Raw genomic sequence first — 26,795 nt, forward strand, 5'->3', positions numbered from 1 at the left:
TAATTGGGAGTGTTTAGAATCAGAGGGCACAATTTCAGAATAGAATGATGCACCTTTAGAACAGAGATGAGGAATCTAGCCAGTTGGGTGTGGTATCTGTGAAATTGATTCCACAGAGAGCTGAGGAGGCAAAGATGTATTTAAAACAGTGGTTGATAGGTTTTTAAATAGTAAGGGCATCAAAGGTTACAGTGAGAAGGCAGCAGAATGGGGTTTAGAGAGAAAATAAATTGGCCATCATCGAATGGTGGAGCAGACTCGATAAGAGTGAATGGCCTAGTTCCACTCCTATATCTTACAGTTACAAAAATCTCAACAGTCAAGGCTTTAGCTTCAGGTTTTTTTTGTATTTAATACCTAGCTGTCTGTTGTGGTCACAAATATCACTTACAGATATGCTACCATGCTTATTAACCAGAACCATTCTAGTATCACTTCCTTCCTTGTTGGGAGTGTCAAAGTGAAGAGACAAACACCTTGAAAATGCAAAAGAGCACAGTATTACTTCCTCAAACAAATCTACTTTTATTTAATTACTGACTTTATAAATCAATTCCTACCTTCATTTATCTATAGAATGTACTGTATTTTTGATTTCCTGTCTCAATGCAGATCAGCAAAAAAATTTTGAAGTTCAGAGAAGTTTATATTGAAGAGGTGTGTGGACTATTTTAGAAAGAATTTCCATGCTTAGTTTAGTTAAAATTCACAACTATTGCTCTCTCCAACATGATGATCAGAAACAAGCATTTGTAACACTAAAGATAACCATTTTACTTTTCATGTTGGTGTTGATTAAGTGTCATTTTGTCTAATGCTACATCTGTACTCTTCACTGATTTGGGATTTCAAATGCAGTCAATATTTATTTATTAAGACTTTCTGCCTTTCAAGCATTGGAATTTCATATATTCGCCGGCTCTCAGAGATTTCATTTTCCCTCGAATCACTCTACAGTTGTCTTAAAATCCATGGCTCCTGGCCTCTGGGTATAAACATCTCTGAAGACATGTCCTGGGCCCAACATATTAATGCAATTACTAAGAAAGCATGACAACAGCTTTATTTCAGTAGGAGTTTAAGGACTCCCATCATGGATATGCCCTCTTCTCATTGCTACCATCAAGGTGGTGGTACCTGAAGACACACACTCAGATGTTTCAGGAACAACTTCTTCCCCTTTACCATCAGATATCTGAATGGGCAATGAACCCATGAACACTACCTCACTTTCTTTTTGCTCTCTTTCTACACTTAATTTATTTTTATATATTATATTGTTAATTGTTTTTTTAAAATTATATAATGCAATGTACTGCTACTGCAAAACAACAAATTTCACAACATATACTGGTGATATTAAACTTGATTCTGATTCCAGGCACTTTTTACAAAGTACATAGACACTCAGTGGCCACTTTATTAGGTACAAATGTAGACCTGCTCATTAATAAAAAATATCTAATCAGCCAATCATGTGGCAGCAACTCAATGCATAAAAGTATGCAGACAAGATCAAGAGGTTCAGTTGTTCTTCAGACCAAACAACAGAATGGGGAAGAAATGTGATCCAATGACTCTGACTGTAGAATGACGGTTGGTGCCAGACCTGGTAGTTTGATCATCTCATAAACTACTGATATTCTGTGATTTTCATACAGGTCTCTAGTGTTTACAGAGAATGGTGTGAAAAACAATTTTAGAAATACAGCGAGCAGTTCTATGGGTGAAAATGCCTTGTTAATTAGAGACCAGAGAATATCCAGACTGGTTCAAGTTGATGGGAAGCCGACCGTAACTCTAATAACCACATATTACAACATTGTGAGCCTGTTGAGGTCATCTACTGTATCCCAGTGCTCCCAGTCTGGCCTCCTGTAAACCAGTGAGACCTGACATAGCAGTCTCCAATCTTCACTGAGCACCAACTGGCTCTATCCACCAGAAAAAGCAAGGTCTCCCGGTGACCATCCATTCCAATTCTACTTCCTATTCCAATATGTCAGTCCATTGCCTCCCCTACTGCTATGAGGAGGCCACACTCAGACTGGAAGAACACCACCTTATATTCCACCTGGGTGATCTCCAACCTGATGGCATGAACATCGATTTTTTGAACTTCCGGTAAATGTTCTCTGCATCCCCCTCCCAACCATTCCCATTTCCCTCTCTCACCTCATCTCGTTACCTGCTCATCACCTCCCTCTGGTGCTCCATCCCTTCCTTTTCTTCCATGGTCTTCTACCCTCTCGTATCAGGTTCCCCCTTCTCCAGCCCTTTGTCTCTTTCACCAATCAACTTCCCAGCTCTTTACTTCACCCCTCCTCCTCTCCTAGTTTCACCTATCACCTTGTACTTATTCCTCCTGTTCCCCCCCCCCACCTTCTTGCCCCAACCACCTTTTTCTTCCAGTCCCAATGAAGGGTCTTGGCCCAAATTGTCAACTGTTTACTCTTTTCCATAGACGTTGCCTGACTTGCTGAGTTCCTCCGGCATTCTGCGTGTGTTGCTTTGGATTTCCAGCATCTGCAGATTTTCTCATTTCTATTATAGCAATGGTGCACAGAAGAATGTCTCTGACTGCACAACACTTCGAACCTTGAAGTGGATGAGCTACAGCAGCAGAAAACCACAATCTGTTTCCACTCCAGTACCTAATAAAAGTGATCACTGAATGTCAAGTATGTACTTTGATCAATTTTACACACCATTTCAATTTCCCTTCAGCCATCAGTTTACTGAAGAAAACAACTACAGCCCATCCACCCCCTCATCCAAGTCAAGATTCTCCAGCTCTGGGAAGATTCTTGTCTTTTCTGCACACTTTCAAATATGACAACCAGAATTCTACACAGTACTGGAGCTGTGGTCCTTTATGGAAATCAAACCTAACTATGTTTATATGGACTACCTCTGGTGCTAAATGGAAAAAAAAATCTTGCCTTGATAATCATCTCCAGTCCCAATTGTTTTCAGGGATTTTTGGATATGCACACCATTGTCTCTCTCTTCTCCTACGCTTCTCAGATTTTAAAAGTCTGTAACATGGGAAATATAATAGGGAATACTGTACCTGTTTCATAGCATTAAATTCCCAGGAACATATACCTTCAGGAAATTTAAAATTAACTTATTCACAAACCATAGTTATCAAAATATTTATTATGCATATTGCTGCATTTCAGACAAGTTCTTTGATGAGAGTTTACTGTAGAGACTATTAGAGTAGTACATACTTCAAATTGCTTTGGTGATGTTTACAATTGTTTTAAAATATTAAAAATACTGTAGTCAATCTCTTCTTAAATAATTTTCAAGAGATTTATCTAGAATGATAAATATATCAACTAGAATAACTACCAAATAGATCAGGACTCACACATGGGATCTCAGAAAGACCTCTACATTCTGAAACCATATTCAAAGTGATGCTGCTCATTTTCTCCCCTCTTATGCTCAATTAATTTCTGGGTAGAGGCAAAGGCTTGATACAGAACAAAGAATCCTTTGATTTAAGATCGAAAATGTTCCCAGAACTAGCAACAATGCATATTATAGCTAATAGAGTGACTATTCCATTTAAACAGGAGAGTAGTAATGCTTTACAAATAAATACTTCTGCTTTAAAACAAAAGTATTTACTGTTCTTTTGAAAATCAGATAAACTTTCTTATTAACACATTTTGTGCAGAAATGCTGTAAATTTAACACCCTTTTGTAGCATGTAGACTAAGTAATACAAATTTAGAAAGACCCAAACTTCAGAAAACCATTTACTTGTTTTAGAAATAGCCTCTGGAGGCAGAGTAGGAAAAAGGATAGTCGAGGCAGTACCTTTGTTTTATCCTTCACAGACAGGGTCTGATTACACCTTGAGTGTGCAAACACATCATGCTAAGATTTCTAAGCTATAAACATTTGCTTTGGATAATGCAGTTTGACATCCACTGAAAGATACTGCGCTATACTCCTTTTTTCCTTATGCAGCTAATTTAATCGACAAACAACTTAATTGCTGGATCACCTCAATTTACAAAAGTACATTTTGTTTAACTGTTGAAACAGCTAAGACACATTAAAATTTGACAATTTTAAAAACACACTGTTGATTTTTGTTTTCTTCAATCCCTATCACAAACACTGAACAAATCTGATTTATTTCTACCTAGTGACACATGGGCAAAATAACTGACCAATTCACCCTAATTTGCCACAGGGCAAATCATCTGCTAAACCTCATTACCACCTGTTGAATAAACTCAGCATTGAGTTGAATCAGAATTATATTCTCTTTTCAAACCGCTTAGTGACAAAAATTCAAATGATCAAGTCACTATTTTCATGTGAAAATATTTAAACCAATGTCTAATGCTCATTTAACTGAACCAGCACAATCATCAGTCAAAACAATTGCTAAACTGATCAATTCATGATAGGCTTATTCAAACCAGGTTTGAATCTGCCAGGAGCTTTTTCCCCAGCCCCCCTTTTATATTTATAAACTGATTGTGTTTTTCATTATGTAAGCAATTTATGAACAGTTGAGAGAAGGATCTGGAAATCTACCAACACGTGAGGCACTAATTTTTAAATCAAATGTGACAAAAGATCATTGGTGTAAAATCAACTACAGTTTTCTCTTCCCAGTAATCTCTACTGCCTTATATGCTGAGAATTTCCAGAATTTTTCTCTGAACATTTCAGATTTCTAGCATTCACAGTACTTTTTTTTTAAAAGCACCACTTGGAACATTTAAGGTAAGGGTTTAAATTCCTTTTCACTATCAGAACAGATACAAACAGCACCAAAAGGCAAGTCAGGATAATGTATAAGTTTTAAAGAAAACTCTTAACAATTTACAAACATTGTTTTCTTATATCTGGCTACTTGTCTTCTGCATGGATTCTCTGCTGGACTGTTCAACTTTACCCAGTCCATTCCTGGGTGAACTCAAGTGTGCAAAGTTTCCATGGTGCAATGGAATTTCTTTATAGTTCAGCAGATTACAATGAACATGTCAAAGGACCTTTAAAAGAATAAGCTATTGAACTGGATACCAGCGTGCCACGACAGAAAGGATCAGTTCCCTAACCTCCTGTCTCTCCCTACAATAATCTATTAAAACCCAGCAAAACCATGCTGATTACCATGATGTGCACTACTGACCAATGATTATAAGACTTGCTCTGATGGGTCCAGTAATCACTACCTGCCTTTCAAATATTACTTCTTGGCCACCATAAAAAGGCACTTCAGAAACATGGTTCATATCATTCAATGTGTGAGCATACAACAAATGAAATTTTAAAAGAAACAGAAAGCAGAATGACAGCCAAGATGACAAATATTTAAATGAACAGGGATAATCTGAACTGTGGGAACACATCTGTTAAATTGGATGCAGGATAATACAACATTATTCATCATACAACAGAACACCAACTCAGTTTCAATTCCTTAACAGTCAAGATGAAATAAGACACTTTAGGTCTAATCACAAAATGATTGTTCCACATATAGCAGATTATGTTAATTATTTCACCATTCCTTGACTCGAGACCTTCTACCGATGTAAGTGAATAATACCACACTCAAGTTTGCTGCACGCTGGTGATGTTTCAAATCCAGTGACGAACCAGCAGTTAAATCTGTTCCCAGATCCAATAACCAGGAGTTTAGACCTACATGATTCAGGCATCTTTACATTGCTGCAAAATCAATCTGTACGTAAAGCTGCCTTACGCCTGCCTGCCAACAAAAAGTAACAAAAAGAAAGTTTATTCATCCATTAAAGTAGGAATGTGCTGTTTCCTCTCCAACACCAATTCAGTATCAATTCCCAACTGTCCTTCAATTAAATGGGGAGAATTATATTTTAATATACGAATGGCTTTCCACATTATTGCAACATCATTCCGCATACTTGAATTTCCTGAGTGCTAAAAGTGGCAAAGACAAGTTGTACCTGTATTGGGGAATATATCAAATGGACAAGGTCACAAATTCAGCTCCTAGTGCACAAAACTGGATGGCCCAGACGCATAGTAGTCAGCACAATGCTTTTAAGTACACGTGACCAAGATTCAATTCCCTCCTCTGCCTGTAAAGAGTTGTACAATCTCCCTGTGACTGCGTGGATTACCTTCAGGTGCTCCGGTTTCCTCCCAGTGTATGGTGGGCAGGTTAATTGGTCACTGTAAATTGTCCCATGATTAAGCTAGGATTAAAATTGGGGATTGCTGGGTGGTTCAAAGAGCTGGAAGGGCCTATTCCACGCTGTAACTCAATAAGTATGAACTTCTGGCTGCCAAGTGAGGTCAGGAGGCTGGAACCAACTTCTCCATTAGAAAGTAACTTCAGAACCCAGGGAAGAGGAATCAAATCACATAGAACATTTTCCATATTAGGGAAAAATACAATGCATGAGAAGCATAGGGGCTCAGCAGTTAGTGCTTGCTGTCTCTTTACTACAGGGACTCAAGTTGAACAGTATACAATATGTTGGTGTGGAATTTACAGGTTCTCTACATGTTCCAGTTTCCTCCCACATCCCAAATTTGTGTGGTGGGTAAACAGACAACAATAAATTATCCCTTAGCCATAGATAAATAGCAAAAAAGGGAACTGACAGACATACATGACAGAATAAGCTGCAGTAAATCAAGCAAAGAGTGGGGAGGATGAGACTAATGAGATTATGCCTTTGAGAACTGGCATGTCTTTAGCCAGCCAAAGGTCTCCTGTGAAACAGAAACATTTAATTACGTTCCCACGCTTTTCTATTGGTGCTGATCATGTTATTAAGATGTAGCTTGGAAAACTGAACTCGTGCATTGAAAAGTTATATTCATGCTCAAACATGAAAAACACTAGATTGAGTGGAGAATCCTTAAAGGCAGGGCAAGGAAGTGATCTTGGCAGTACACTTGCTGCAGAGCAGGAGGTCCTATATAATGAAGTGCACTGAATTATCCTTTGAGGAAATTAAAAGATCAGTCATTCTACAAGATAATTCATTAAAGGCTACCAAGTAGTGCAGCAACATGAAAAATTGGTGAGTAGAGTTTAGTTCAATAACAAGTTATATTTCCATTGCTGGGCATGTCCAAGCATCAGAATGAGATCCCGAGTTTGACAGGCTTAAGTGGGGGTGGAGTGTAGTGGGGTAAAGTGTAGACTAAGTAGGTCATAACTTAATGTTTCAAAGTAATAAATCCATTAGGTTTCCTCATTAATTGAGGTGATAGACTTGATGGTGTATAGTAGTATTACATTAGAATGGGATGCGGCAGGCTTCACACCACCCGTTATTTTTTAAATGCAAATAATGAGTGACAAAAGTAAAAAAATCAACAACGACCAACATTCTTTCAATGGATACAAAGGAGGATAATGAAAAACTGCACAAGGAAGGCAGAAACAGATGACAGCACCAGACTGTAAGTAGGATAAGTAGGCAATTATTTCTATCCCATTGTTATACACTGTGCCCATTTCGACAACCCATAAACTCAACAGTTGCTAAGCACCACACCTCTATATTAGAGACTGCAAAATAACAGAACAAGCAAGAGGATTTTGTTTTGTAGTAAACACCAAAGTAAAACAGATGGGTACTAAGTAGTAAGATGCTAAGTCTGAAATAATAATGGTGTTATGTTGGTTTATATAATGATACATTATTAGTGTATCAAATTCAAACAGGTTCAATCTATAGTATCTTTCTCAACATCTAATTTTATTGGATACAGAATATCGCACTATAGGCAGAACTCTTTCATATTTAGAAGTTACAAGCTGACATGCATAAATAACAGAATTTTGTTTATAAATGCTTGCAAGAAGCATTTCCTAAATATGTAAAACTGCCTTCAATTTTGTGCTTTCTAGGAAGCTGCTCTTAAAAGATCAATGGGAATTTTGTATTTATATAAAAGGAATATTACCAACAAGAATAATAAACGTTCTCTTGATATACCTGAGTGAAAATGTTGTGTGTTTGGCTCAAAATCCATCTTGCATCTGCATCAGGAGCTACCAGAAGCTTTATTGTTCCAATGTACACTTCACTACATAAAGTCCAGAAGTGGGGATCAATTATACTATAAACACCTTGCAAGTGTTGAACCTAAAAAAAATAGAAAATTATAGTGTTTCGTTGAACTAGATGTACTGAGGATTTTTCTAAGACTTAATACAAAATTAATTGTACGCACCCGCTGGTAGCACTGAGGCAATATGTGATCCAAAGAAGGAGGTGTACGTTGCATTAAAATCCCAATGGATTGCTTTAAAAGTGGAACAACGCTGCCAGGGAAAGAGAACACAATTAGAAGATTTTCCCTTCTGTATACTACATTGATCTTAGAAATACTGTTTTTAAACTTACACAATACACCTTTTAATACAGATTGATACTGTCCACATCAGCACTATACTATCTTGCAGTAGGTACTGATTCATATTTATTGCTTCAGATGAGGCTAATTTCTGAATGAATACTTTTCATTCCAAGCAGAGCAGTGCTTCTTCACCACATGACTGCATCAGTTTGCTGGCTACAAGACATATGAAAAGACTACAAAGCTTTTGTTTAAATTATATATCAATACTAAGTAATGCAAAGTCACAAATGTCTTACAGAAAGCCATTATTTTCTGAACAGTTAATACTCCCTCAGAAATATCTATAATGTAGATGAGTGAAAGTACTATGAAGATTTTATACAGGGTGTGACTTGCTAGATTATTCAAATGATGGTAGATGTTAGAGCTGCATATACAGCTTACCACACAGATAACAGATTTGCTTGCCTGAAATTTGCACCTTTTTTGCAAAATTTAAGTGTTTTAAGCTGAAAAAAGCAACTTTGCACTTGTTTTCAACTGAAAGACTGAAAAACTATTATGGGTTACCAATTAGCTGTAGTTAGGGCAACAATAACTTCTGCCACATCTAGACAACAGTATTCAAGATAATGTAACAATTTTTTTTTAGAAGAAACATGTAATTCTTCTTAATGGTTAGAAAACAGTAAAATTAAGCAATATTTATACAAGAAAACAATTTAAAAGGTTCAGGTAACCAATAATAATCACTTCCATTATTGGAAATAAACCACATTCCTCTACTGTGCAGAATGAATGTCCTTGCCACATTAAAAAAAATTAAATCCTCAAAATCTACTTAATGTTTACTTTGTGAAAATGAATTAAAATATGCTGTGCCACAGTTAAATCCTGCTTAATAATTTAATATTGAAACTATTCCCTCATTTATTTCACTCTGGTAATTATAATTAAATTACCTTTCTTACACTTTTAGTTTGCTGTAGCCCACTTAACAAGAGAAACTAAGGAACTCAGCTCGCTTTAAATTAAAATAGCCCCACGTGCTTTGAATATAATTGTTCCTGGTTGTAGTCTTGGAGATGTTCCAATGATTAGCATACACTGTATTCTCTTAATACCTGCAACTGGTTAACTGGTTTATTAAATACTCAATGAAAAATATCCCCACTGATCACAGACAAACTTAAATTTTGCAGTATGACGGTGGTGAAAGTGTACTGAAGAGAGTTCATCATGCCAACATTCAAATGTAAATTACAATCCTGTGTTTTAGAATAGAATTTTATTTCTTACATCTACCTCACAATGAAGGAGTAAAGATTTTTATGTTGCATCTCCATCACTATGTACAAGCAATAAAGGAGTGAAATGTGGGAGGATACTCCCCCAACACTAATTAAGAGTGTATACATAATTGTTTTGTATACATGTATGTACAGTTAGATACAATGTACAATCAGATCAAAGTGTATTGATCTGATGGCCTGGTGAAAGCTGTCCTGTAGCCTGTTGGTCGTTGCTTCAATGTTGCAGTACTGTTTGCCAGACGGAAGCAGCTGAAACAGTTTGTGGTTGCGGTGGCTTGAGTCCCTGATGATTCTCTGGGCCCGTTTTTAGTACCTGCTGCTGTATATTTCAGAGATACACCAGATCAGATTCAAGGACTGATTCTAAATTGAGTAACAATGACAGGTAATGAGGTGAGAGTGCTGTTTGATTGCACTACTGCCTTTCTATCACTTTGCTGATTACAGGACAATAATGAGTAGGAGGCTTGTCCAAACTTTTTATATAGTCTGTCCATTCATGAACAAGTTTCCATTGCTATTAGAAATCAGTGTTGAAGCTATATTAGGAAGCTTAACTTGGGCATAGCTAGTGCTAGAGAATGTTTCTTAGGTCCATAATCTTTATTGATTCACATTATAGGGTGATAATATTGGATAAAGATAAATTTCAGTGATGTTGTGACACAAGGAGATGATCAAAGTGGAACATCTGCTCAAAACCTTTGACCAAAAATCTTGGGTGGCCACAAGCCAAAACTTTGCATGGGTTTAAGAGGATGTGTTCAGATCATACTGGAATAATTTTCTCTGTCCTCTTGCAAACCTTACTGATTTCAAGAGCCTGGTGTCATGAGTGTGAATGCAAATGTAAATACAATTGTCAATGCTGATGATGTTGGCCTGGCAGACAATACCGAGATCAATTTCGTTGTTCAGCAATGAGTTTGGAGGATTTTGCAATAGTATTGGTGAAAACTCACCCATATTTTGTGTTGCTGGCTCAAGTAATCCATGCCTCAAAACCATACGGCAAGGTGAGGATCACAGATCAGGAGACCATGACCTCAAACCCAGTATTAATTTTGATGGCCACAAAACCGTGCAAGTGCATTGGTGATTTCTGTTACTGAATTCTGTATTCCCAAGATATTGCAAGTGATGTTTTCTCGACCCAGTTGATGAAATTTATTGTTGGAATGCGGTGTTATGTAAAGGGTATTTAGGCTGGCAGAGGAATTTTGCCTTATAGAAACTTAGTGTGAAGCCTATTCATTCAGCGGGTTTAATAAACAAGTCAATGATAACTTGGAGCGTAGCCTCAGGTAGCCTCATTACCATCTGCCTCCTGTCTCTAATAAAGTCCCTACTGAGGTACATACATTGCTAGAGTAAAGGGTAAACAAAACTTCTTTTTGCATTAGTTTCTCAGATTCACCAAGACTGAGAAAACAGTGAATCTGACAATATCTCAACACAAAGGATAATCAGTGTAAAGGGGGTTTCTTCTTTTTCTCTTTATTACTGTTGGGAAAGGGTTTCTTTGTTTTGTTAAAAGCAGGAATGTTTCTTTGTTGCGAGAGAGTGCTGGGAGAATTGTATTCCTTTGTAAACCAAATGGAGATTAATGTTTTCTTCTGAGTCAGTAAGCTTTTGTTGACGGGCTTTTGGGCAGATCGGCACAAGGGGGTTGAGAGAGAGGACGCAATGCTGTAAGCTGGGCGAGGAACGGACCCCAAGCGGGGGTCCGAGGCCAAGAGGTACTTCGAGGAGGGGGTATGAAGCTAGATGTGCTTGGTTGACCACTCGGAGGGTCCTGAGCTGCGAGCCGAGGAGTTCGGAGGGGATCGAATGGTGGCCAGAAGACTTCAGTAATTGAGCTCCAACGGTTGTGCACAAAGTGGTTTGGACTTTGATAAGTTTGGCGCCTTTTCTTTATTTTTTCTCTTTATATATATATATAGTATCGTTATTAATCACTTAGTTATAGTAACCTTTATAAATTGTACTCATTTAATCGCATATGGTGTACTGTCTGTTTTTGGGCGAGGCGGACACATCACACAGCATCCACACCAGCTGATTACCCAGTTTGGCGGGGCCGAAGGCTGCTCCCCCTAGATGAGAACGAGCTGAGCGAGCCTGAGGCGACCCAGGGGGTTACATCAGCATTTAAATTACTAAATTAATAATCAAAGGCTGGAGTTGTACTATTTAAATTCAGTCAAAAATATAGGGAGAGAAAACAAACCACAGAATTATCATGATGCTACACTATAATGTTCTTCAGGGAAGGAAATCTGTCATACTTATCTAGTTTGAATTAATTTCACTCCAGAGGATTAGGCAAAGCCGCAGAGCACAGAAAAGGGCCCTTCAGCTCACCCTGTCCATGTCAACCATCATGTGCATCTATACTAACCTCAATTGCTTGCAGTAATTCCATATGCCTTAAATTCCTATATGGCCTCTGAAACACAAACCACTCAGTTCCACAACAAAAAGGGCTGGGAATAATTACTGTTTCAATTACCCAAAAGGCAAATCATCATTGAATTTACTTCTTTTAAACTGCAATACCCATAATAGAAAGCGAGAAGAAACAGATTTTTTCAGAATCTGGGCATTGCCTAACCACAAAAGGAAATGCTGTGAAAATGAACCCTTAAAACTTCAACAAGCAGACTAAAGAAAATTAAGTCCAAATGCAAACTAAAAAAAACTGCTATTTTCTTATAATTTCAACAGAAGTCTTTTGGAATGCACCTTGCTTTTCCCCCCCAAAATTTGCTCCTTCAAAACCTAGAGTACATCAGCTACTTTAAAACAGCTTCCCCCAAAAACTTGCAGTTAATTACGATCACTTTTACAAAGTATAAACAATATCAGCATTATGAAACTTGCAATCAAACTTCTTACAAATTATGTCAGCTCATCATAAAATAATCTGATACTCCCTTACACTACCCAATTATTCAATCACATCTAGAAAAATAAACATCGCCGGATGCTTCACAGCCTGATTGGCAAACAAAATAAAGACCAACTGACAAGGACAGCTGTATAAAGGCTTGATCTGAGAGCTAGACATTATTAGGTGGTTCTGAGATAGAGATGACAAGGATTTACAGATACCAGCCTACAGCCTTATCCATTTACAATGCACTATGGTTTTATCATTACCAAATTTTCAACAATTAACAGACTGACTGATGGTCACCATGGACCAGGCAAATAAATAATCAGATTACAAGAGTGCAGTTACTAACCACATTGCTCTCCAAAATCTTCCCATTATTTGCAAGACACAAGGTGTTTACCTGGTGCAGCAATCAGCTGCACTTGAGAAATTAGACACCATCCAGGCCAAAGCATCTGCCAACATTCAATTCCTCCACTTCAGTTGCCCTGTGCCAATGGGCTTGTGACAACCACAAAATGCAATGCCGCAACTTGCCAGGGTTTCTTTCATTGCATCCCACTCCCCCAAATATGCAACTCAGGAGAATCAAAGGTAGCTGGTGCTTAATAATGTTAATTCACGCAATTGTGCACCATGTTTTAAATATCTAGACTTAGAAATTTTACACTATTCCTTCATTACTGCCGAGTCAAAATCCATGAACTTCTTATTAACACCAAAATCAGACTACTAATCATAAAAGGACCATGAGAGTATTTTCTCTACAAGGATAGTTGGTAGCTCAAGACGGCAAACTTATAATCACCTTTGAATATAAATTGGAATACAAATTCTAGACAACAGCTACATCCACATCCTGTGTATGAATAACAAGAAAACCTCAAAAAGACAAAACCATAGTGACTGTAGCTTATGAAAACAGATCAGTTAAATTGAACAGAATGCCATCTTCTGCATCAGAATTATTAGATTATATGAATTGTAACAGTGTAGGATTAGTCATAATTTATACCTTTGAGTGAATTTTGTGCATCAGAAATGATACATTTTTCAGAGATCAGAAATACTAAAGAAAAATATACCATCCTTATACTTCATGCACTGCCAGAATGAATTACCCAAAGACGTTATATTTAAGCCACACTACCCTGACTAACATACACCTCCTGGAGTCAGGATTATTGCCTATAATAAATGCAGCTAACTTTCTTTGTGTGCATTGGAGCGTTATTCCCTTCGATCCCCACTTTCTTCAGTTTTACTAGGCACCTTCCTGTCAAATGGTGCCTGCTGTCAAGGCAGGCAATCTGATCTCACCTGTAATTCAGTTCTTAAGTCAATGTTTAGACTACAACTACTGTGTTATGTAGAAATGAGTGGCTTAGACGTAACCTGAAGATGACAGTAAAATACAGGTTACAAACAGGCACTGTTTGACTGCACCTGTACTGACATCTTCCAGGATCGAGCAAGTAAGTGACTGCCTTGTGAGTAGCCACGCTGATTTTTTTCCCCTGTTTTGTGGATTATATATCTGGGTCATTTTGCACATGTGACAAATGTACCAAAGCAGCTTATCTACATTCAGAGCCAGTTCAAGTGTAAGTTTTCAGTATTAGAGCAAGAATATGATTGGTAACATAGCCTTTATCAGCAGTTTCCTGATAAACAAGTCAAATTGACTGTTCATGGGATTCTCCAACACAAGAAACAGGTGATGGATCACTCAGCACTTCCCCTTTAAGATGGTTTCAGCCTTGCCTTAAGCAGTCACACGCAGGGCACTGTGATCAGTTGTGAATGGTCCTACATACAACCCCATCACTCTCTTTAATTAACAATTAATATGGCAGCCCTGCAGATCAAGAAATTGCTTAGCTCTGTCTTTTGCCTGTTTTTGCTCTTTCACATAAAATCATGTGCATCTCCATCCAATTAGGTGATTCGCTAGGAGTGGGAAAGGAACACATCCTTACTTGCATCACAGACCCCCTGCCCCTCCATACTCCGCAGGGATTGCTCTCTCCAGGTTTCCATTGTCTTGTCCATTGATCCTGCCCCACTTACTCTCCTTCTTGGCACTTATCCCTGCAAGTGGAAGTGCTACACCTGCCCATTTAACTCCTCCCTCACCTCCATTCCAGGCCCCAAATAATCCTTCCAGGTGAGGTAATACTTCACCTGTGAAGTCTGTTGGGATTGCCGACTGTATCCAGTGCTCCTAATGGGACCTCCTTCTACATTGTTAAGACCCTGCACATACTGGGGGACCGCTCTGTTGAGTATTTTCAATCCATCAGCAAGTCCCACTTGGTGGTGCAATTACATCAGTGCTGGACTCCGGAGCGAAGGTTCCCGAGTTCGAATCCAAGTCAGGTTGAGTGTCGAGCTAGCAACTTGGCCTCGTAAAAACAGGAATAGCTTGCGACAGAAACACCATCATGACGGTGCCCCGATAACTCAGCTGCCGAGTTAAGGGCTATTCTCCTTCTATTCCATCCGCAACAAGCAAGGATTTCCTAGTGGCCAACCTTTTTAATTCCATTCCTCATTCCCATTCTGATATGTCAGTACTTGGCGTCCTATACTGCCACAATGAGGGCACTCTCAGGTTGGAGGATCAACACCTCATATTCCTTCTGGCTAGCCTCTAACTTGATGGCATAAACATTGATTTCTCTAATTTCTGATCATTTTCTACCTTCCCCCTTTCCTCCATTCCTCACTCTTGCACCCTTCTTACCTCTACTCTTCTCATTTGTCTATCACCTCCCCTGGTGCCCCTCCTCCTTCCCTTTCTCCTATGATCCACTGTCTATCAGATTCCTTCTTCTATTATCACCACACAGCTTCTCATTTCATTCCCTCCTCTCCCCACCCACCTAGCTTCACCTATCACCTTCTAGCTTGTACTCCTTTCTCTCCTCACACCACCTTATTCTGGTTACTTGCCCCTTCCTGAAACCAGAAACATTGATTGTTTATTCTTTTTTATGGATGCTGACTGAGCTGCTGAGTTCCTCCAGCATTTTATGGGTGTTACAACCATGTATTACAGTTCTGCCAGGCTGGCATCTCATGATTGATTTGCATGCTACTGATTCTGCTGCTCCAAAATGCTCACGTTATTATACCACTGTATAAATTAATTTATCCAAACTCACTGGGTTTGAGATACAAGTGAATGCTGATGCTGGAACCTGGAGGGGAGAAAAAGGAAAAGAAACTGCTGCTGAAATTCAGCAGGTCAAGCAACATCTGTGGAGGTATCTTATACTGAATGGTTCAGGTCAAGACCCTTCACCCATACAGAGCTTAGGGGATGATAGTCACTATAAGGAGAGAGGAAGGGATGAGAAACAAGTTGGTAAATGATAGCTAGAACCAGGCTAGGTGAGAGATAATGAACTGGTTGTTCGGGGAGAGAAGAGTTTAGAAATAGTCTAGTGGGTGATTGGTGGAAACACAAGGGGAAAAATAAATGGACAGATAAACCTGGCTGTGGGGAAGAGGGAAGGAGAAAGGAGAGGGTAAAGACAATGACTGGAAGGTGACAAATGAAATCAGGTAAAGGAGAGATGATGTGCAGATGGAACCAGATGGCAGATTGAATGCAAAGGTTAGACCAAGAAAGAAACCCAGTTGTGTGAGTGAAGGGCAGATGGAACCAAGTAGTAGGGTGGGTTGGGAGGAAGAGGTGCAAAAGGCAGAAAGGGAACATAGGGTGGGCCAATAGGAGTGGAATTGGAACAAAGGCAAAGTGATTTATGAACTATAAATTTTCTACTTTCATAGCACTGGGTTGTAGACTAGATCCAAGTGTTCATACCATTAGGTTGCAGAAAAATCACATTACATTAATTGGCTAGCAAACAACCCAAAGGTATGCACATCTGAACTTGCCAAGTTCAGGAAATCCACGACGCGTGTGCTTTGCCCACCCTTACCAGTCATCCTTGGTTCTCTTTTTCTCAAGCTTGTTCTCCTCTTCACCCCCCACCCAACCCCAACAGTTAACTAGATTCATTACCCTGTTCCACATAGTCCATCTATCACCCATGCACGCACGCACACAACTTTATTTTTTCTCAGCTTGGCTTTCTCATCAGGTTACACCTGCTGACCACATCTCCCATATCCAGTTTCACTTAGGACCTTCCAGCTTCTGTCTCTATCTTTCACTGCCCTCTCCCACCTGGTTTCAACTACCCAGTTTATTCCCAACCTGTTTCCACCCATCAATCTCTAAACATCCCCTCCCCTGCTCCATCCGCCCATCATTCACCACCTGCCTATGCCTACATAAACTATCAGCCATTCTCTCACTTATTTATTCTGCCATTCTCAGGGTCATGAACCAAAATGTCAACCATCCATTTCCTCGGATACAGCCAGACATGCTGATTTCCTCCTGCAATTTGTTTTTGAGGTCAGCTCTTTGATGAGGAATATTGACATCCATTCTTTACAATTTCTATCAAGTGAACTTAGTAGAGCTACTAGGACTTGATGTTTCAATCCCTGAAAGTCGGAACTCTTGATGTTGGCAGTGGCTTGGAGTGGTGACGAGGAAGGTAGCTCAGGTGGGCACCCTCCTTCTTTGATGTTTCGTTGACAAGCCCACAACATCTCCAGAGGGCTCAACAGTGCGTCCCAGATACACCTCCCTCAGTTCCGTACCCTCCTATCTTCATCTTGCAGCCCAGTTGTTGTCTTCCCTTTTAATCCAAATCCAATTGCTGCTTTCTTCTGCTGCATTTGACAAGGACTTGATCACGTTGGAGGGAGGCACCCCCATCTTCTTCAACAGACTGGTTGTAGATATAGCAACGAATCCCCTGCATCCCACTTCTACAGGGAAAATCTTTGTCTTCCAGCCATTCTGAGCAGCTTCAGTTGCCAGTTCAGAGTACTTGGTCTTTCTCCTCTCATAAGCTTCTTCAACATCATCTCCCCATGTTGTCAATTCCACAACATATGTCAGCTTGGCTGTTGTGGACCACAGGACTATGTCTGGCTGGAGTGTTGTAGCCGCAACATTTGGGGGAAACACAAGCTTTTTCTCCAAGTCCACGTCTATTTTCCAATCCCGAGCAACCTGCAGTGGCTCTGATGACAAAACTTAGCCGAGATCCCTCCATCTCCCAGATGTCACGCCAACTGAGTTTCCTCTTTTCCAGGCTCTCCCAATTAGTCCATTGGCCCTGCTTGGCCATTGAAACGGCTCTGGCATGTCGCTCTACCTCCTCACCTCCTCCACCATGGGCCATCTCTTCTGCACTGATGTTGTTTTGTGCCATTGAGGAGCCTTTGGGATGAGCCTGACACCAGCTCTCCCATGTTGGACTTGGCCAACCACATCCCTGAAGTGAAGAGCAGACCTAGCACTCTGAACAGCTTCAGATGGGGTCCACTTCCTCACCATTGCCACACAGGGGGCCGCTGTTCAAATAACAGTATCTTCAGATTCAGTGAGGGTAATGACCAACCTTGCTTTGGTGCACTTGTATTCTTCCACAAGACTTGTAATTGGTAATTCCAATTTGCCGTTCCATACAGTCCAACAGGACTTAAGCATCGTGGTAGTCCACTTTCTTGAGCTTTTCCACCTTGTTGATGGGGATTTCATATACTGTTAAGAGCTACATGAACTTCAGGAGTATGCCGAACTGGAAGCACCACAGCTTGAGTTTTCCTGGCAGCAAGGTCTCATTGAGGCAAGCTATGTATGTGATGGTATCCTTTTTGAGTTGTTTAAACTGCTAGGTGTCGTTGAGCTTAGCATCATACCATCGACCCAAGCTCTTCACTGGCATTCCTGAAACAGTTGGGACAAGTTTCCATCAATATGAAATCTTTGATCCGTGACTTGACCTTTGACAATGGAGATGCTTCTACACTTCCTGGGCTTGATCTTCATCCTCGCCCATGTGATGTTTTGATGAAGCTTTTGCAGAAGTCTCTTGGTGCAGGGGGCAGTTGTCATCAGTATTGTAATATCATCCATATAGGCTCGTATTGGTGGTAACCTTTGATCAAACTGTAGCCGTTTTCCTCCCACAACCCATTTTGAGGCTCTGATAATGAGCTACATTGCCACAGTGAAGGCAAATGGGGAGATGGTGCAACCCATCATGATGCCTACTTCCAGTTGTTGCCAAGCTGTGGTGAAGTCTGATGTTGTGAGACAAATTTGCAGATCCTGGAAGTCCTGACGAAGGGACTCGGCCTGAAACGTCGACAGTGCTTCTCCTTATAGATGCTGCTTGGCCTGCTGTGTTCCACCAGCATTTTGTGTGTGTTGTTTGATCCTGGAAGTAGTGTTTTACCAGATTTGTTATTGTTGAAGGCACCTGAAAGAATTCAAAAGCAGTCCTCAGCAGGGAATGAGGAACTGATCCATAGGCGTTGGCCAGGTTGAGGAACAAGACATGCAGATCCTTTCCTTCTTTCTTAGCTGTCTGGATTTGATGCCATATGATGCTGTTATGTTCAAGGCATCCCGAGAAGCCTGCTAGGCCAGCCTTTTGGATTGCTGTGTCAATGAAATGGTTTTGTTTCAGATATTTTGTAAGCCTTTGCACCAACACGCTGAAAAAGATCTTGGCCTTCTATGCTCAGAAAGTTTATTTGGCAAAACTGTTCAATGGTGGACGAATTATTTTCTTGAATTAAATATAGAAAAAAGTATGTTTACCAACACCACTATTGCAATTTACTTCATGTGACAATGAACATCAGATCACCAGATGGACGTGTCCAACATGTTTCTTCTCAAGCACCATGTGCCCACTTGTAAACAATGTGACAGAACATTGGTCAACTTTCCCAGACATGCATACAGTTTAAAATGCTACAAGAGAACCAAGTTTCATTACAAATCAGGAACAAAGCTAGATGTGAAACTGCCTAACATTTAGAACAATCACAGATGTATAACAAAAGTAGAAATGGAAGTTTCCCAGTATTTTAATTCTGAATTAATATTTACTTTTCACCTTTGAATTATTTCATAAAACCAAGACTGCTCAAATATTAAAAATTTTGAATACTGTACACACAAAGATTAGATATTGCATACAAGAGAAAATCTGCAAATACTGGAAATCCAAGCAACACACACTGAATGCAGGAGGAAGTCAGCAGGTGAAGGGTCTCTGCCCGAAACGTCGACTGTACTTTATTCCCCCATAGATGCTGCCTGGCCTGCTGAGTTCCTCCAGCATTGTGTGTGCTGCTTGGGAGACATATTTCAAGTTGAGAATGTGCCACATCAGTTCTTCACAGCTCAGTAAAATAATTTAAATTAATGAATTATAGTCATTTGATCCAAATAATATATAACAAGACAAAAAAGATATTCAGAAGCTCAGTAAATGAGCTTAAGGTTGATGAGCTTAAGCTTCAGATTTTAAGGTAGATCTTTTAAAAAGGAATTGAAGAGACAGAGGTGGTGAGGAAGGAAACCACACAGCACAGGGTGTGCAGAACTGAAGATACTGCCACAATTGTGGGATGAAGGGAAGATGGGAGCATAAGAGTTCAGAGTAGAACAGCCTAAACTCAAGTAACCATGAGATATTACAAAAAGAGCAAGAAATAAAATAAAAGATGAGTTTAAACAAACTCTGCACATCCTAAAAGATACAACAAACAAGCCTGAAGCCACTTACTGTCCAACCAGTTACTATTGCAATGTAGGGAAACATGGCAGCTGATAAAGTCCCACTAACAATAATGAAACAAGGCTAGAGAAGTTTGAAAAAAGGTGTGGGTACTAGGAGTTAATATAGGTCATTATGAACAGAGCTGATTAGCAAGTTGGACCTGAAGTATGATAGTAAACACAACTTATGAAAAGATCTTTATAGGTTAGTGGTTAGTTAAAGTAACAGTGCATTGCAACCTAAAGATATCGGACAATTTGCAGATGCAATGCATTCCAGCTCCAACTGGAAGAAGAATTTATCTGGAAGTTGAATACAAGGACGTTGAGTTTACATACCTAGTAGGCACACAGATGTGTATTATATATACATCAAGAGAATAAAAGTAACAATTTGCATTTTAGAGAAAACTGAAGGCTCTTCTTGTAACTGCAATAAATACAGGTACAAGATGATTCATCAAATTTGAGCTTTCATAAGACTGGAATGGATAATGTGATCCTTATAAGCAAAAATGACATTCTCTATTTGATTATAATAAAAATAAAGTTTAGATGAAAATGTCTTGACAAACTATCAGTTTTGTTCACATTACTAGGCACAAGACACTTAATATCTTTAATTTATTTGAAGTGTCTATGAAGAATTACAAGTAGTAATTAAACAAAATGCCAAAAATTGGCAAAATGCTAAATAAAATTAGCAAATGCAAGACAATAGTCCAATAATTTATAAAAATGCACAAATCTGAATAAAGCTTATCGTAAAATCTAATGTTTGAAATACACAAAATATCTGACTGTAATTTAAAGCTTATTTGGTGGTAAGCTGATCATTTTGACCAACCCTCAAGAGAAGAGGATTAAAGTTCAATTTATCTTTGAAAGTATCTGTAACTAGTTAAAAATTCAGATATTTCAGTTATTAATCCTGATGGAGTACAGCATTTTTGTATGTGAGAAGCAAAGCGGTTCAAAGAAAAATATCTACTACGATTATGCAGTAACATCGAAATAATAGTCACTGATACAAACAACGGTCATTTTGTCCCCATCTGATTTTTACATTAACCTAATCTCCCATTACTGTTTCTATCCAAGTTGACTGTTTTTCTCTTCAGTCAAAAGTTTCATGTTAGCTCTATACTGCCTTGTTCTAAAATGGAAACTCTTTAAATCCAGCACAGCTTATGTAATTTAAAGGAAAACTCCGTACATTACATCGTAATAGCCTGAGCACAAAGAACAGGGAAGGACATGGAAGACAGCTGGAAGGATGTACAACTGATGTACAACTCTGCATGTATTACAGCTGGAAGTAATCTATCTTTTCAACGCATCCTTCTGAACTCAAGGACTGGCTTGGGGTATACATGCCAAAAATTGCAGCTGGGAGTAAGGAAAGACAACATATTTAGCCAGTCTACTTCTGAACAGAATAATTACTAGGAGAAAATATTTTTGATTTTAAATAAGCAATCTTCTAAACTTATACTTATAAATTTTGAAAAAAAAATATGGGGAATAAAAGCTCTCATTAAGCCTTGGTCATGAACTGAATAATCTTTTTGCTTGAGAGGTCCAGAGGGGAGGGGGCAGCATCTGAATTATTACTTTTGTTGGTTCACATCATAAATTTTATCTGAAGAAAAAGTATTCTTTGCGAGAGAGGGCAAGGGTGGAGAAGGGGTGGAAGACTGAGAAATTTACAATGAAACACTGATAATCCATTATTTCATTTTCTGGAAATTCATAGATTTGGCATCTGGCTCACTTGACTTGGTTTCCTGTGTGCCATCAAGCCTCATCAGGTCACTGCTTCCTGTGCTGTCTCTAAACTCAGTAGGCCCCCTTTTCCCACACGCCCACTAAACTGATTTGAGTTCACTGGAACATTTTTCATGTCATAATCATAGTACACCTACAGCACAGAAACAGGTCCTTTGGCCCATTATTCATACCAAACTATTAATCGGCCTAGTCCTGTCAACCAGCACCCAAGACCATAGCCCTCCATACCCCTACCATCCATGTACCTATCTAAGTTTCTCCTTAAATGTTGAAATTGAAACTAAATCCACTACGTTTGCCGGCAGCTTTTTCGACACTCTTCAATACCTTGAGTGAAGAAGATCCCCCTCATACTCCCCTTAAAAAGCTCACTTTTCACCCTAACCCAAGGCCTCCAGTCCTAGTCTTACCCAACCTGTGGAAAAAACCCGCTTACAGTAACTAGTGCTGTTCCTCAGGGGTCAGTATTTCACATTGTTTGTCAATGATTTAGAATACACAATTGATAACTTTGAGGCAAAGTTTGCAGATGATACAAAGATACGTGGAGGGGTAGGTAGTGTTGAGGAAGCAATGCAATTAATTGACTTGGACAAATTGGAAGAATAGACAAAAAAAAAAATCGCAGATGTAATACAGTGTTGGGGAATGTATGATAATGCATTTTGGTAAAAGGGAAAAAGTGCAAACCATCATCTAAATGGGGAGAAAATTCAAACATTAGAGGTGCAAAGGGTCTTGGGACTCCTCATGCACGACTCCCAGAAGGCTAATTTACAGGTTGAGTCTGTGGTAAAGGTGGCAAATGCAATGTTGTCATTCTTTTCAAGGGGAATAGAATATAAAAATAAGGAGATAATGCTGAGGCTTTATAAGATACTAGTCAAGCCACACTTGTATTGTCAACAGTTTTGGGGCCCCAGAAAGGGTATGTTGTCATTGGAGAGAGTTCAGAGGGGCTTCATAAGGATGATTCCAGGAATGAAGGGGGTTAACATATGAGGAGTGTTTGGCAGCTTGGGGCCTATACTCACTGGAATTTAGAAGAATGTGGGGGGGGGAATCTACTGAACATTGAAATTGAGGGGCGACCCTTTAGAACAATTTTTTTTTGACAAGAAGTACTGAATCTGTGGAATGATCTGCCACAGACAATGGAGGCCAAACTATTAAAAAGCAAAAATTGATAGTTTCCTGTTTTGTCAAGGCATCAAAGGCTATGGTGAGAAGGCAGATGTAGGGGGTTGAGTGGGATCCAGGATCAGCCATGATGGAAAGGCAGAGCAGACTCAATAGGCCGAATGATCCGATTCTGCTCCTATGTCTTATTTATCCTATCAATACCCCTCATAAATTTTGTTTACCTCTATCAAATCTCTCCTCATTCTCCTATGTTCTAGGGATTAAAGTCCTAAGCTATTCAACCTTTCCCTATAATTCAGGTCCTCAAGATCTGGTAACATCCTTGTAAATTTTCTCTACACTACTTCAATCTTATTGATATCTTTTCTATAGGTAGGTAACCAGAACTAAACACAATACTCCAAATTAGCCCTTACCAACATCTTATATAACTTCAACATAACAAATGAACTCCTGTACTTAATACTTTAATTTGTGAAGGCCAAGGTGCCAAAAGTTCTCTTTACGACCCCATCTACCTGTGACGCCAATTTCAAGGAATTATTAATCTGTATTCCCAGATCCCTCTGTTCTACTGCTCTCATCAGTGCTCCACTGCACACTGTGCAAGTCTTACCCTGGTTTGTCCTCCCAAAGTGTAACATCTCACAATTTTCTACATTAAATTCTATCTGCCATTTTTTAGTCCATTTTTCCAGCTGGTCCAGATCCATTACGGTCACTAGATGCAAAGTGTTCCCTTGTGCAAACTTCGGTCACCTACTGTCTCATTCTTGAACAGTAAATTGAGTATTGCATTCCCTCTATTTGCAACCTCTTTGGTATTGATTAAGGAAACCTTCCTGAACACATTTGACAAGCTCATCCAGATCCCATCCAGCTTTTTACAGCGTGTCTCAATAAATATGTGGAAAGTTAAAATCACCTACTATGGCAGCCTCAAACAAGAGAAAATCTGTGTGTGTGTGCAGCTCAGATTTCCAGCATCTGCAATGCTGGAGGAACTGAGCAGGCCAGGCAGCATCTAGGAAATGTCAACTGTACTCTTTGCTTAGATGCTGCCTGGCCTGCTGAATTCCTCCAGCATTTTGTGTGTTACTATGACAACCTCACGTTTCTTACAACAGCTGCAATCTCCCTACAAATATGGTCCTCTAAGTCCCACCAACTATTGAGTGGTCTATAATATAATCCGATTAACAGTCATCCCTTTCTTAATTCCTCAGTTTCACCCATATAACTTCAATAGACAAGTTCTCCAGTCTGCCCTTTTTGACATTTTCCCTGACTAGTAATGTCACCTCTCCCACTTTGAACTCTCTTCTCTATCAAGTCTAAAAAATGGAACCCCAGATCATCAAGCTGCTAGTTCTGAGCCTCTTGCAACCAAGTCTCACAATATCACTGGGAACACCTAAAAAAAATAGAAGAATTCTAACTACTGGAGGAACTCAATGGTAGAGGCAACATATGCAGAGGGGAAATGGACAGTCAACACTTTGGGTTGAGATAGCGTCAATCCAAATGAAGGGTCTTAACGCGAAATGTCAAATCTCCATTTCCACTCTACAGATGTTGCCTGACCACCAACTTTGTTGAGCTTCTTGCTGTTCCAGATTCCAACATTTGTAGTGTTCTGTGCCTCTATGTTGGAGTACAAATAAGAGTAACATCCAATAGTTCAGATGATAGCTTAGAGGTTAACATACCGCTATCAAGCACCAGTGACCTGGGTTCAATTCCATCGCTGTTTGTAAAGAGTTTGTACAGTTTCCCTGTGACTAGTTCCATTTCCTCCAGCTGCCCTGGTTCACACCCACATTCCAAAGATGTACAAGTCAGTAAGTTAAGACCATTAAGATATAGGAACAGAATTAGGCCACTTGGCTCATTGAGTCACATGGGCATAATTGGGCAACCATCGGCTCATTGGATTGGAAGGTCCTGTTACTGTGTGGGTCTCTAAATAAATAGAACCGGCCTGTCCAACACCATTGAAGATGCTACATTGCTGGGTTTTATTGCATTTGATCAGTCAAATTCACAAGATATACAGCATAGAGACAGATCCTTTGGACTACTAATAACCACCTATACATTAATCCTATTCTATTAACTCGCCCGATTCTACCACTCACCTACGTCAGAGCACTTGCATGGTCAATTAGTCTACCAAACCACTTCTTAAGGATACTGGAAGAAACTGACGCACCAAGACCCAAACTACACAATCACAGGGAGAACATGTCAATTTCACTCAGTCAACACTCGAGGTCAGTCATTGGCTCTGTAGACTACTAGCTGCACCTCAGTGCCACTACAAATTCATATAATAAACAGAAACACATGAGAACTTTCAATATTTTTCCTTCAATTTAGAACAGAAAACAGTAAAACTGAATGAGACCCGAGAGCTGCAATGAAAAGATAGAGGGAAAAAAAAACTAATTTTCACCGTATTATCCAATATCTGAGAGACAAAGTATACAGTAATAAAATGTATTTTTCCAAAATACAGGAGTACAGGCAGCCCCCGAGTTATGAACATCCGACTTACGGACAACTCGTACTTATGAACGGAGGGAAGAGAATGCCTTCCGCCATTTAAAGTTGGATCACGACGCCATCCACCATTTTAAGTTGTTGCCATTAACACTGTGTAACTTTGTATTTGGCTTAAATATTTCTTAGCAAGATTCACCCTGACCTCCCCTTTTCCAGTTAGCATTGCCCCCACTTGTCCCATTTAACCTGTCTCAGTGCAGGTGGACTTTAGGACCTGGAGAAGCACAAGACCCGCCCATCATGGCTGCGGCTGTATTTTTTTTATTAAATGCAATCGTGAACAATAGCCAGATCAGAAATGCTGATCGTCAACTAGTTCCTAAAGAGAACTCTGATAGGCCAATCAGACGGTTCACTGCTGTTCAGCAATAGAACATAGAATTTGTAGTTTTCTGTTCTGTTAACGGAAAATGATTGCGATTGAAAATAAAGTGATTGGAAAGAGGTGAAATGCCATCGGTCATTGGAAAAGCTTTAGGCTACAGTCAGTCAACAATCAGAACAACTTTAAAGGATATGGGTAAAGGATAAAGTGAGAATAATGGAGCATGTGAAAGGCCCTGCCCCGATGAAAGCTACAATTATTACTAAGTAACGCAATGGTTTAATTATTGAAATACATACATTTCTTAAGTGTTTTATATGCATAAAAGGAAAAATATATACTATATATTAAGACAAATGTTTGACTAATTGACACTAAATAATATCGGATGTACCTATTCCTACTTACATACGGACTCAGGAACGGAGTCCTGAACGGAGTTCAGCTGCCCTACTGAAATTATGGTGGAATACAACCTTCTGCGTTAACTTACTTCTTAGATTTCTGCAAATCAGTCTCCCTGAATGAAGAAATCATGTTGTAGAATTTGGCTCTTCCAAATTAGAAGAGATCAATTTATACAGTTCTAACACAAAGGCCGGTCATGCTGACACCAATAACCCTTGTTATGCAATATACAGTACACGTATATAATAAATGAAACTCAAAATTTAAGTCAAGGGAAAATAAAACTGAAGAACTTCTGAAATCCAGTTCTGTTTGTTCATATTTTGCTTACGTGCC

The 26,795-nt window shown here is 39.3% G+C and overlaps 1 protein-coding gene across 2 annotated transcripts in view; it reads right to left on the minus strand.

The window, feature by feature from the left end:
• Positions 1-3,142: 3,142 nt before the first annotated feature.
• Positions 3,143-26,795, minus strand: part of slc30a7 (solute carrier family 30 member 7) — a 62,269-nt gene continuing 38,616 nt past the window's right edge. For both annotated transcript variants that reach the window (XM_059984625.1, XM_059984626.1), the window contains exons 9-11: positions 8,218-8,308; positions 7,980-8,129; positions 3,143-5,749 (exon numbers count right to left, since the gene is read on the minus strand). In XM_059984625.1, the coding sequence (XP_059840608.1) occupies positions 5,702-5,749; positions 7,980-8,129; positions 8,218-8,308 (289 nt within the window). In that variant the 3' untranslated portion in view covers positions 3,143-5,701. The remainder of the gene's footprint in view (positions 5,750-7,979; positions 8,130-8,217; positions 8,309-26,795) is intronic.

This window comes from Hypanus sabinus, chromosome 11, assembly GCF_030144855.1.
Source record: "Hypanus sabinus isolate sHypSab1 chromosome 11, sHypSab1.hap1, whole genome shotgun sequence".
Classification (NCBI taxonomy): domain Eukaryota; kingdom Metazoa; phylum Chordata; class Chondrichthyes; order Myliobatiformes; family Dasyatidae; genus Hypanus; species Hypanus sabinus.